General features: G+C 36.9%; 1 protein-coding gene across 2 annotated transcripts in view; it reads right to left on the reverse strand.

Moving 5' to 3' along the window:
* Positions 1-12,040, reverse strand: part of rxrab (retinoid x receptor, alpha b) — a 71,825-nt gene extending 59,785 nt beyond the window's left edge. Inside the window, exon 1 of one of the 2 annotated variants that reach the window (XM_051893814.1) lies at positions 11,796-12,040. In XM_051893814.1, the coding sequence (XP_051749774.1) occupies positions 11,796-11,823 (28 nt within the window). In that variant the 5' untranslated portion in view covers positions 11,824-12,040. The remainder of the gene's footprint in view (positions 1-11,795) is intronic. The other variant, XM_051893813.1, reaches the window with a different exon arrangement.
* Between the last annotated feature and the right edge of the window lie 2,556 nt (positions 12,041-14,596).

The raw sequence follows: 14,596 nt of genomic DNA on the forward strand, positions 1-14,596 counted from the left end.
CTGTAATATAGTCCTTTATAAACATGGGAGCCCTATTTATGTTATAGCAAATGGCTATTTGACAATTGTTGTGCATTAATTAGCGTGCATTTATGCGTGTTCTCATCTCAGGAGCCGATTAGAGCTGTGTCTCCAGCAGGTAAATAGCCCCTCTTCCAGGCACACACACACACACACACAGACACATCGCCCTGACATCCTGTTCCTCGCCTCCTCATTGTTCTCTTATGACTTCCTGCTGTACCAAATCACACACTCACCAATGTAAACAACCCTGAGAGAAAATAACGGCAACGGAGGAAAAAAAGTGTAATAAGAAGACAGTAAACACTTCATGTCCTGTCCTGTAGTTACATCACTCGGAAAGCGTTAACAAGAAAAATACAGCGTAAAGAATGATGGAATATCATATCATTCCATCAACATTATGTCATGATACTGTATCATGTTACAAAACAATTAAATCAGACGTGTCTGATGGCTTGGAAAATCATCTGACCGGATGAGGGCAAAGGGTGAAAGGTTCATTCGTTCCTAAACATTCTTTAAAGTGCAACTCCAGTGCAACTTCACCCCAGAGACATCTAAATCAGTCTGGAAGGAAACATACACGCATAAAGGAGCAAAACGAAATGTATCGCACAATTCAGTCTTATCTTTCACGCCCAAGGAAAAAGAAAAACCTATATGCAATCTACAATGAAGTCATACACAAAACATACTCCAACCATAATATAAGTTGTTATTTAAGAGCAAGGACAAGGAGGACAAAGCGTCACTCATGCTGTATACACAATGAAATAAAAAAGCGATGACATGATTTCATTTGAAAGACGCAATGCTGTAGGGACAACCATGTTGGGAATCACACTCTAAAACAGATTGTACTGAATGCATAATGTAAAAATGTCTTTAATGACCTACTGGAAAAAAGATGGACAGATCGCACGCAGTGCCCTTCAGGATCTGTTTTAATGAGTTTACTTGGGCTGGCTAATTAATTAGGCAAACCAGAAAGTGTTTTGATAATGTGAATTTTGGATGTTCTCAAGGCATCAAAGCTGGAATGAGATCCGTGGATGGTTGTATCAACTGCTTAGACTAGTCTTATACCGTGTCCTAACCAGACGCGATGCGATAAGATTCCAGCGACAAGCGATTTGACTGTCCACACTAGATGCGACGCAACCACGGGATGCGACAAAATCAATCAAAAAACCACAGCCAATCAGAAGAGCTGTGGTTTTTTAAACATTATTTAAAGTAAATACTGAGTGACTGAAACAATCTTTGTCATAGAATACACTTGTTTGTTCACATTGAGTTGACAAATTGAACGTTCTTGTGCCCATTTATTTATTTTCAAGGTCTGAGGTGAAATAACCATTGTTGTTTTCATTACAGCTAAAAAGCTGGGAACACAGAATGATATTGAAACTCACATTAGGCACTTTTAACAAAAAATAAAGCACATAAAGAGTACCTGATATTATCATTGCCATACTTTGTGTTGCTGTTTCAGCAGCGAGGTCGCAGAGAAATAGAAACCGTTTCTAAAATAGAATCATCGCGTGTCGCCGCCGCGGCTGGTTAGGACAAAAAGTCCTATTAACACAGAAAAGATAGCCTACCTTTTATCGCGTGACGCGGCGCGTCTGGTTAGGACATGGTGTTACTTGCTTACAAGTTAGTCATCTAATTTTTTTTCTTCAAGACTGGTCATAACTTTTTAAAGTCAGTCACATAAAAAGGTAAATTGGTCTAATTTAAATCAGAAAAGTAAGACTTTTACCCCTTGGTTAACTGCTAGTTAATCTGACCAGTTCTTAAGACACAGTCTTAACATAGAGACTATGGCCCTGTTTACACCTGGTATTAAGATGCGTTTCGGTCGATCGGATCACAAGTGACTAACGCTAAACACAGGAGTAAAAGGGGTCTAATGTGTTTTGAGCTTGTCCACTTTCGACCACTTCCAGAAGTAGTCAATTAGACCGGATTGCTTTTGTAGTGTAGACACTCATGTGGTCAAATGCATTCGACAATCCACAAAAGACCGCCTACTCTCCGCCTACTGACTTAATGTGTAAACATTATGGGAAGTGCGCTAGACAGACGGGATTTAAACTTTGTCAACTGAAGACCCAAGTTTGGTTTGAAGGTGAAAAACGTACCAAGCACAATGTTCTCTTACCATTCCTGATTTTGTCCATTAGGTTGAAAGATCTGAAAAAGTCCATACATTTACCCGCCCATAGACCCTCCCCTCAAAGAAATCAGGACAGAAGTGGTCGAAAGTGAACAAAAGAGACCGGGTGTGAACACACCGGGTGTGAACGGGAATGTATCCCCCTTGTCTATTTGTGATCTGATCAAACAAAACACATCTTAATTCCAGGTGTAAACAGGGCCTTATTTTACTTGCCCCCGGTATCCACCTATAGTTTTCTTCCAGTGAAAGAGTGTCAGCCTTAGGGAGAACACATAGTACATACAAATAAACATCTACACACACATTGCACGTACATGACAAGGTGTTATATGTCAAAGCCACACATCATTTTAAAGGGAAGTGACAGCTACAGCAGCCATTGTAGGGAATACAGTACAGTGGAAATGCTTTACTCAATACTGTCATGCTAATTTAAAAAATACAACACAGATTTTAAAAATGATCCAGCATTTTTTAACATGCTTAGTGGAGGAAAAATGCATTGTTTTCCTCTTTTTAAATGGTTATGAAAAAAGCCATTGGAACAATCTAGGCACATGAGTCATGACTCAATTAAGTTATTAGATACAAAATGGAGCTGGCACATTTACACAATCAACATTTTGTGCAATTACTAGTGCAGCACAGAAGTGGCTAGAAATAGTACCGCTGACACAAGTTCAGGGCTGTTGTAATGACTCATTCTCCAGTGTTCTTTGACAGTGTATAGTTTAATGAAAACTTATGAAAGCATGTTGCATCAGGGAATGTTAAAAAGAACAAAGAAAAAAGTTTTATCCTCTCTTTGGTCCTTTATAAGTGTATAAATCCACAACCCAGCTTCAGAAGGACAAAAAACATCAAAAGGATATTGCATTTATTTCACTTAGCACTACCTGTGTAAATGTAACAAATTTAAGAAAGTACTTTAGTCCAAAAACAGTATAGTTACTGTACTCTAAAATATGTATTATTTAGACTGGATCAAACAATGCAACTGAAAAGACTGAATCGTTCATGAATCAGACCTCCCTACTTCTCTTACACAAAAGACAGCTAGAGTGAATGTCAATATTTGGTAGCACTATTTTACAGTGTCTTTGTTACACGTTACATGTAACATGCAACAACCCCTAAACCAAACCTTAATCCTTAATAATATTACTCACTACTTAAAAGTAGGGATGCACCGATACCATTTTTTAAGGACCAAGTATGAGTACCGATACTTTTTTCTAGTACTCGCCGATACCGATACCTATACATTTATTAATTTCTCTCTCTCTCTCTCTCTCTCTTTTGGTGATGTTGCAGTTTTCCAAGCACAGTGAGACTAATGAATGTAGGACAGCTTCTTTATTATTACTCTAATGAAAAAAGTAATAATTTTTATGCGCTTGTCACAAACTTAAAGAACAAAAATTTCACAGTGTCCAATAACCTTCAAAGGGCATAATTACCAATATATTTAACTGTTGTTATAAAAAAAGAAATTTACAAACAAATTACAAACAATACAACAAATACTATAGAGATATTTTCAGATACAGTAGGTTTATTTACCATGTATACATTTATTTAACATATTTTGTTGTTTTATTAACATTAATGACAAATATAGGCTACTGTCCCTTTAAGACCGAATCCATGGATACTGACACATATCCTGTTTTCACCCAAATTTTTACGTCGACTTAAGCCATAACCGACTGCATTTACGTGAGATACTCCACACGATGGACATTTTGACAACTATGTGTGCATTTGACCATTCAGGCGCGAGGAGAACTGATCTCGCGCTGTCTGAGAGAACTGGGATCGAGCGCAAGAAAGAGAGAGAGAGCGCGCTTCTGGTCTGTCATTCAGCTCGATTCTGCCTATCCCACCTTCACTAATCGATAACGAATTGTGATTGAAAGCATGCAGTTCGCAATGTGTGTGTTGTCATCATTAATTTGAAGTATTTCCACACCTCTGAGGCTGACATTGTTTCTGCTGCTGCCGCCGATGTGTCTGTGCACGGAAAATTCTGTCAGTTACGTCACGTGAGGTATCGGTCTTTGGTATCGGGGGTATTTTTACGAGTACGAGTACAAGTACATGAGCTTGGTATCGGGCCCGATACCGATACTTGTATCGGTATCGGTGCATCCCTACTTAAAAGTATAATTACACTGTAACAGTGCTCAGTGTTGTTATTGTTAACTAAAACTAAAACTATTCATAATAATTTTTAATGAACTTAGGCTAAAATAAAATAAATTAGAAATATTAAATGAAAAACTTAAACTTAAAAAACAAATGAAAATTTAAAATGTTGCATTGGCAACTAAATGAAGTAAAACAAGTTTAAGCTTAAGTTCTAAATTACTAAAACTAAAATAAATATAAATGAAAGCTTGTTTAGTTTTCAGTCAGGATCCTCGTTCAGACTAACAGTCCAAATCTGATTTTTGTGCATATCTAATTGAAATCCAATCAGATTTAGCAAGTGTGAATGGCAAAAAAATCACATACGTAAAACATAATCATCAGACGTTGTTATAGGAAGCACGCTGAAAGTCGCCGCAGAAACAAGGTTGTGTTGTTGCCGGATGAGCAGTGCTGGATGAGCAGAAAATTACAAATATAATGGAGACATGTTTTGAAATCGGCGAAGACGACAGCACAGAATAAAGCCACACATACCAGCCTCCTACGTTTCTGCCACTGCCTCAGAAGACGCAGTATTCCAGCGCGGAGACTACACTGTATTGCAAACCAGTTGTTGTTGTTGTTTTTGGCGTATACCCACCAATGCAACGTCATTGCCATAGAAACCAATGATATATTCCGGAAAACGAAAGAGAGGCATGGGACACACAAATCGTATCTGAACAGTTGCAATACACAATGGCTACGTTCACACTGTCAGTCCAAATCCGATTGTTTGTGTATCCAGTTAGAATCACACACGAGAATGAACCTCACTGGTTCTCACACGTCAAGCAAACATGCTTGAGCTTCCATTTACCACAATTGATGCGTGAGTTGATGAATGTTTATATGTGAATAAAAGCCTAAATTCAATCTGTTCATCATATAAAGCAATCGAGTCTCTTCAGAAAATTTGGACTAAACTGCTCAATTCATATGGTTTAGTTTTACGATCTCTTTATGAACTTTTTGAAGCGTCAAAGTGGTAATTGCGTAGACTGTCTACAGAGGGACAGAAAGCTGTCAAATTTCATCAAAAAGAACTTAATTAAATGAACGAAACATGAAAGATGAACGAAAGTCTTATGGGTTTAGAATGACATGAGGGTGATTAATGATTAATAATTAATTATAATTAATGACAGAATTTTCATTTTTGGGTGAACTAACCCTATAAGCTTGAAAGCTCTGGTCTTAATTAATTGTAATTTACCTGAAAGAGTGGTCAGTATTATTTAAAATTTACACTTTTGTGTTCCATTGAAAAAAAAAATTACCATTTAAAAGAACCTGGGGGCATTTTTGCATGAACTGTTAACATTATTATCTTTAACTTTATTTTCAATACAACTATTTAAAAAAACAAAACAAACAAAAAACAAACAAACAGAGTGATTCACTGCACAGATAAATTCTGATGAAACTGGAAAACAGTGTTTGCTTGTATCCCCCAGCAGGAACATGTATGAGCCTGTGTTATGAAATATATCAAGTTTATAATTAAAACTATAAAGCAAACCTCACATGGAAGCTTTAAACATGAAATTGGTCTATATATCTATATCTATATCTATATATCTATAGACATGAAGGGAAGGCAAACAAAATGTTCAAAAATGTGTCGCATCAGTACTGAGCTTTAAAAGTGGTTTGAACAGACTTCAACATTCTTTAATGTCAGGAAAAGTGATTTAGCTCATTAGTGATTTAGCCCATTACTCTGACTGTAATAGAGCTGAAGACTCATAGCACAAGTGTGTCTCCTGTCAACAGAGCTCATGCACAGAGCATGAAAGGGAACAGAGACTCGCGCTTGCATGGACAATCCGCATGCACAAAAATACTCCCAACATGCCCAGCAGGAACGATAATGTGTGGGACACCTGAGTCACCATAACTAATCTGCTTTTCAGTCTTTATACCTTTAGTCTCTGGAGAAGTACTTTTGCTTAAATCTAAAAGGACAGTTCACCCAACAATTCTGTCATCAATTGTCATCGACTATTGAAACCTTCTTAAGAATATATTAATTTATGTTCCACAAAAGAAAGAAAGTCATAGAGATTTAAAACAACATGCGGGTGAGTAAATGATGACAGAATTTTCATTTTTGGGTGAGTCCCTTTAAATTAAAGCATTTTGCATATGTTAAGCCATCATAATGATCATCTCTTCTCTAAATTAAGAATCAACCAATTATTAAATATCTACAATAAATAAAACAGAATCACATAGGGGCAATTCTAAATCAAGCCAGTGACTCAAAGGAACTAAACTTCCTTTCAAATTGCCGTCTTCTCCAGGGTGCAAATTGGATCCGTCTGTCCCGTAGGGTGTAAGTGCAGCAAATAACACCTGTCTGAGTATCACATGAACAGTAGTTTGGGGCCCTGTTACTGTTTAATGGAATTTTTTGGTGTGTATAATTTGCTGCTCTCATGGGAGAAGAAATGCAAGATTCATATCTCCATCAGATCTTATCTGAATTACTGACTGTTCTGCATTCGGCCTGTAAAATATCCTTCAAAAGAGCTAGAGCGTGTACAGGACGAGGAGACGAAAAGAGCAGTGAAAGGGGAAAAGGGAGGAAAGGATACCATAATCAGACATGGTAGCTTTTACGGACAGTATTTACAGTCTAGAGGTTTAAGTTATGATATGCTCTGACCTGCACTTTGAAGAATGTGCAGTCTGGAACAAAACACAACAGATGAAAGCATTAAAAAACATATAGTCCTTCTGACTTCAAGAATCATGTGCACAAAGATAAGCTCCAAAAAAAAAGAAAAGAAAAAAAAGTATTGCTTAACACTTTGAGAGTTGGGGAAAAAACATATTAAACATAGAAATGCACTTTTAACCATTTTATTAACAACTTTTTGCAATACAGAATTTTATAAAGCAAAATACAAATTCAAATGTTTGGGATCAGTAAGATTTTTTTTAAAAATGTTTTTGAAAGAAGTCTCTTATGCTCACAAAGGCTGCCTTCAGAAATACAGTAAAACAGTAATATCGTGAAATATTATTACAATTTAAACTGTTTTTTATTTTGATATTTTAAAATGTAATTTATTCCTGTGATGGAAAAGCTGAATCAAAGGATTAGTTCACTTCTGAATGAAAATTTCCTGATGATTTACTCACCCCCATGTCATCCAAGATGTTCATGTCTTTCTTTCTTCAGTTGAAAAGAAATTAAGGTTTTTGAGGAAAACATTCCAGGATTTTTCTCCATATAGTGGACTTCAGTGGGGTTCACTGGGTGGAAGTTCCAAATTGCAGTTTCAGTCCAGCTTTTAAGGGCTCTACGCGATTCCAGGCGAGGAATAAGGGTCTTGTCTAGCGAAATGATCTGTCATTTTTTTTAAAATTAAAATGTATACTTTTAACCACAAATTGTCTTGCACTGCTCTGCGATGCGCCACACAATTACATTGAAAGGTCATGCGTGACGTAGGTGGAAGTACCGCGGTAGGGCGAAAAACTCTAATTTTCTCCTCCAACTTCAAATTCGTCTGATATCGTTGTTTTACCTTTTTTTTGTAAAGTGTGTTTGGCTTAATCTTTTCACGTTTGCTTTGTAGACACTGGATCGGTACTTTCACCTACGTCACGACCTTTTCAATGTGATTACGTCATGCGTGCGGATCGCAGAGCTAGTGCAAGACGAGCATTTGTGGTTAAAAAGTACATACATTTTTTAGAAAATGGCCGATCGTTTCGTTAGACAAGACCCTTATTCCACATCTGGGATCGCAGAGAGCCCTTTGAAGCTGCACTGAAACTGCAATTTGGACCTTCCACCCAGTGAACTCCACTGAAGTCCACTATATGGAGAAGAATCCTGGAATGTTTTCCTCAAAAACCTTAATTTCTTTTCGGCTGAAGAAAGAAAGACATCTTGGATGACATGGGGGAGTAAACGATCAGGAAATTTTCATTCAGAAGTGAACTAATCATTTAAGTGTCATGTGATTCTTCAGAAATTGTTATAATATGCCGATTTTGTGCTCAAGAAACATTTCTTATTATTATCAAAGTTGAAAACATTACAGCTTAATATTTTTTTGTGAAAAACATGGTACTTTTTTCAAGGTTCTTTGATAAATAGAATGTTCAAAAGAACAGCATTTATATGAAATCTTTTGTAACCATGTAACAAGTCTTTTATAATGTCACTACAGTTTAATGCGTCCTTGCTGAATAAAAGTATTAATTTCCTTAGAGGAAAAAAAGACTGTCTTCAAACTTCTCATTGGTAGTGTATAATAATAGAGACTGAATAATAGAGACTTTAATTTTGGGACTGTGTGAAAGCTTGGCATGTGCCTGCATTTGAAGTTACGCTGCTGCTTTACTTACACACCACTTGTGTGTGTGGCCTTACATACACTATACTCTGGTGCTACAGACAGGGGTTAGTTTGAAAATATCAGTGACCATCATGTGCAGTGAAGAAGTTGACTTTAAAAGTTTGCACCTGGTAATTAGACAGCTGGACCTCTCATTAACTTGTCTGTCGCAGCATGCAAAAACAAAGATAGACACAGACTTAAACATATTAGATAATTACACTGGCAGTGACCTGCCTCTAGACAATGTGCAGCATTAAATTCAGAGTCTACAGTCCACACACACACACACACACACACACACACACACACACACACACACACACACACACACATCCTTCACACTCTAAATGACATGGTACTTATGCTGCCATAAAGATGGAAAGTGGGGATGGGAGAGGTATTGTACATTCTTTAGATTCTCCAAATCCATTAACTTAAACTGAATTACCATGCATAAGGTCAAGTGTAATCCCATTAACACCGCACAAGAGAAAAAGGGTCTAAAACACTCTCTTAAAGAAGTTGTTAATTCCTGCTATTTTCAGTTTTACTGAAATTTGTTGTTGATGAACACCTTCATAAATACACCTTTTACAAATACACATACAAACAGTGGAGTCCAAAGGTCTGAGTCCACTACTGACATTTTATTTTATTTTATTTTATCATTTTTATATGAATCAAACCATATAAAAATTCAGTGAAAAAGGGCTTAGAATTTGGTTTATCCTTCTTTTGTTTTAATGACAGCCCCATATGAGCTGCTACACCACATATTCAACGTCACACATTCACTTACATTTGATAAGTGACCTAAAAATAGTGCAGAATTGAAAATAATTCATATTTATTCAACTTCATAACGTTTGCTTCTGACTTTTGGTGCCGCCTGTACTTTGTATGATAAAGCTAAACTCTATATGCAACCAAACACGGACCACAGTACAAGGTGCAGAGTTGCCTTTATCAATGAGACGTGCATACACTGCATAGAGCAAATGATTAACAGGGGAGCTTTTTGAGCCGATCAAATATACCCCCTCTGACATCACTTTCAAAGCTGAAGAGCTGATGCTTAAATTGCAACAGTTTGTACAACAGTGAAACAAGAGAAGATCTAAAAACACACTCCCCCTCCAATGTGTGTGTATCACCTGACACTTCAGACAAACTTTCTCAAGTGCAGTTTGGCACTCTGTGTAGTCCTGTCTAGAAACAGCCCGAGCTGCTTTTGATTTGGAGACAGACAGTGGCTGGAGGGTGTCTGAGAGACGCTGTCACTTTAAGCAATTAACTTTCCCTTTAAAGCCTCTCTTATAAAACTGACAGCTGCAGACATTCACAAAGGACCAATCACCTCTTCAGAAACACAAAACTGCTCTGCCGTAAACCAAACTGGTTCTCTTTTATTGGGGTGGTCCGGCATCCCGTATACACCCCCCTCACTACCACAGACGGGCCTTCTTACAATGGGACCCTCTATTTCTTATTAACGCTCATGGACTTGGGACGCTCCAGGGAAAGGTAGTGGCCCCCAGAGACCTATAGAGAGCAAACTTTAAAAATGCCAATAAAGTTGTGCACATAAAGCCCCAAAACTTGCTGTTTACACTGGAATTCCAACATGCAGGAAGAATGTATAAATAGGTGGCTTGGAAAATGAATATTGTTGCAAAACTGTTTCAGTGCAAGTTTACACAACAAGCTCTGTACCATCACATATGTCATGAGTTATTACTTTCTAAATCTCAATGGCTACTGCCCAACTATGATTTTCCAACCAAGCACATGCTTTCTCATTTGAGAGAGTCAGAGAGATGAATCTGAATGAGGCTGATGTGGCTTAAGAGGAGCTCAGGTAAGAACAGACCGCTATTACACTCTATCATTCGCAATGATCGCAACGCATAATTACCAAGCGAACCAAAGAAAAAATAAAGATCTCGATAAATCCGAGAGATCTAGTAAAATCTTCAAATCTCAGTGGTTGAGATAACTACTGAAGTGTGCTGACATCGATTTGTTGAGCTTTTATGGCAGGCCATTTTAACATTTATTCATTTAAATAGGCTAGTCTTGCGTCTAATTTTATATTACTAATAATTATTTTGATTACTAATCAAATAGTACTATATCCAATAATAGGTTACACTTTATCTTAAAGTGCACTTGACAAAATGTGTAATTACACAAATAAATACTTATATATAGTAATATTAATTAACAACATGTACTAACTATAAAATTGGGGTTAGGATTTTGTTTAGGGTTCGTTGCATGTAATTATGCATAATTTATTGTTATTACTATGGTAAATACATGGGTAACATTGTAAAGTGTTACCCAATTTGTTGTCTTTGCTACTATTCACAACTCCAATAGTGCCAAGAAAACAATTCTAATGCCATTTTGCCATTGAATTGGTAACTAAATGGTATCTGTGGTTCAGATATCAACTATTCACTTCTGACTAGTAGCCCTATGTATTTACTAGTACTAATTTATTATGATAGAACTTATTTATGAGACGCTAGTACTTATCCCATTTGCGGCTTGCCATGAGGATTTAGAGTATTAAATGTGACAGCGCACAACTGAAGAACGAGCGCGCTTCAATAAACTGTTAACATTCACTGTTTGACTAAAGTTATCGCGTCTGCACTTCATGAATTACTAGTCACACACCTTAATTGCTCTAGTAACACTGATTATTTTATTAAGACACTGATGATAACAATTACATCATTGATATAAACTAATGATAAAGATGACAATCTTGCTTATCATCACTTTATTAACTCTAGTAGCTTGCTTGCTTATTCCATTTCATTCCATTACCTGCCCGCGAAAAATGAAGAAATCCTAGCCTATTATTTTAAGGAAAACGGGTTTAATGCACTCATAGACATGTGAATGTAAATATGCAGCATAGTTTCGTTTTGTTCAGCACTTCAGAGCAGAAACTGGTAGATGTCTGTACCTCTTCATGACATTAGCGTTAAGATAATAGAACCCATATTCAAACTCACCTAGAGACAAGAATGGTTTGGTTTCCATATTAGCGCATGCCAGCTATGTTTCTTGTAGATAATGATTTATTTTCCCCAGTGGGCAAGCTATAAGTTCCAGTAGGAAACGCCGTCAGACCGAAGCCAGAGATCCGCTGTCAAAATCCACTTAATATAACTAAAGTATCTACTTCAATCGGCTCCATCCAGTTTGTAACTCCGCGAGAGCGCTCCCTCACTCACTCCCAGTATTCCTTCAGCGATCAAGCACTGCCTCACCAAGGGACCCTACCAAGGGGGACTCTGACCACCAGCACTTTTGCAGCGACAAGCCACTTCTACTTTTGACCCTCTTTGGACTAATTACTTCTATGGCGATAAAAAAACGCATATGTGTATTTAGCAATATTTCTACTTGTATGACTATTGTTTTATATATTATGTTAACGAAAACAACATTGATTTATCTTTAAAGAGCTCACCCTGCAAATAAAAACATTTATCTGGAGTATTTTCCCTTTCCTGTTTGGACAGGATGGACAACCTCAGGGTTGTCTATCTATAGAAAAACTAAATGTGCTACTGTGTGTGTCATCACGCTGTATTGTATCCTCCAGGGAATTCATCATTAATTAATGTACATGGCACATTAAAGATCAAAACCATCATTAGCATTATGAAACGAGTATTTAAACGAATATGCATAAATATAGATTGAGGGTTTACTCAATGCCATGGGGAATTAATTATGTGAGGTGGAGATATATTCTAAGAGTTTTATCATTTTAATATAAATTTCATGGCATTGTATATTAAAACCTGACATAAATAGCCTATAAAGAGAAATATAAATTAAGGTTGAACAATGAGAGACAGTATCTTATTGCAGTAGAGAGACTATTTTATTTCAGCAAATTCTGCAATAAAAACGAAATGCATCCACATGTATATAAATGACTTTCTAATGCGTAACCACATAACTTTCTCTTCTTTGTTAAAACCTTTATATTCACTTCAACAGTAAGTGCATTTTTAATCTGAACAGAGTACCTGAGATCTTTGAAATGTTACTAATACTCATGTAATCTCTTCAAGCAGGTCAATGTCATGAGCTTCCCTTTGTGGAGAAGTGTCAGTGAGCTTACACACTGAGAACAAAATATTGCACTTCATGTAGGTTTTGATAGTTTGGAGTTCTATAGACAGATGTTATTAGCTGTGTCATCTGATGAGATGTTTGTTTAAATAGCTATTTACAGCATTGAATTTTCTGTCCTATTGGTCTGCATTATACTGCACTACTTCAGTGCAAACTTGACACCTCTCCAATAATGCTTGTCTGAGCAAAGAGAATGCTGCCTCAGATCTAATTAAATGGTAAGTTTAGAGGTCGAATAGCTTTTCAAAGCAAATGGCACAGTTCAACTTCTGAGTTCTATACTGCAACTCATAGCTGTAAAAACGGATGAGGAGAGAGTCATAGGTTACAATAACAGCTGGTGAGATTGGGAGAGCATACTCACTTTTCAAACAGTATCTTTCTCTGAGGAGACCAAAGGCTTTCCAAAAAAGACTGCAATTATTCCCTATAGTTCTATAGAGAGAATGTATCCAGCCTAAAAATCCAAATGTGATTCCTTTCAAATATGATGTACCTTTTCCACTGATATCTATATCACCTGTAATAGGTAATATAAAATATAAGGATCACTTATCACAAACAAATTCATCTTTTCCTTTTTTATTTATATCATTTAAATGAAATACTTATTTAAATAATTCGCTTGAATTAATCCGCTCTTTTACTCCTAAAGTAAACATGTTCCTTTACTGCAAGAATTATTTTTAAAAATATTACTTTATGCCATATATTTTTTGGTTTTAAATTGTGATAGAAAATGTCAACCTGTGTCAGGAGGAAAGCACTGTGTTTTCTCATTCTTGGATGAAAGTAGAACTGAGTGGAGGTCTTATATATGTCTACAAAACAATCTGAAGCATCTATACGCTCCTAATTCAGAACTGTTGTTAGGGAATTTCTTTATATATAGCCATACCATTATATATAGCAATACAAATAATTAGTTTTCTAGCCTCTTTATCACTTGGCTGTTACAGGTTTTGTAATTACTCTGTCAGAATACATCTATACTCTCAGGAACGGTTTTCCTATAGAGATTTACTAACATTGATGGTGCAGCAGGCCAACGAACAGCACAGCTGAAAAGAGAACACCACACCCCTCAGAACAGGAGCAACTCCATCAAACTGTGGTATTATCAGGGGTTAGTGATAGGAAACCAAAATCCTCGTGCAGTGTGACTTTCTCAGGGAGACAAATTGAGATGTGTCTCACTGACTGATCCCTTAAGGATCAACGCCAAGTGCAGGGGCTCAGTGGCAGGAGTGATTTAGTGCATCTCACTCTCTCTGCTGGTCAGCCACTGTGGAGGAAAGAGAGGGGCAATCAGCCTTGTCATAAATCTCTACACTTCCTCCCACCATCACCAGTTCAAGAGAAATACCCCCCAACCCCCTCGTACACAGCCCATTAAACCTGTTTGCCCCCGGACACACACACACTCACACTTAGACGATCCGCCAAGGTCCAACATAGCAGCAAGTAATCAGTCATTTCATGTCTGTTAAATGCATCCATCATGAGAGTTCTGGAAAAAAAGTGTCATGGAGTAAATATAAAAATGTTTGGACTGGTGAATGTATGGAAGAATTATAGACAAGCCTGCAATTAAAGGAATAGCTCATGGAAACATTCTGTAATTATGTATGTTGTTTCAAACTCTTATGCTGTTAGTTTTTCC

This window comes from Ctenopharyngodon idella, chromosome 5, assembly GCF_019924925.1.
Source record: "Ctenopharyngodon idella isolate HZGC_01 chromosome 5, HZGC01, whole genome shotgun sequence".
Lineage (NCBI taxonomy): Eukaryota > Metazoa > Chordata > Actinopteri > Cypriniformes > Xenocyprididae > Ctenopharyngodon > Ctenopharyngodon idella.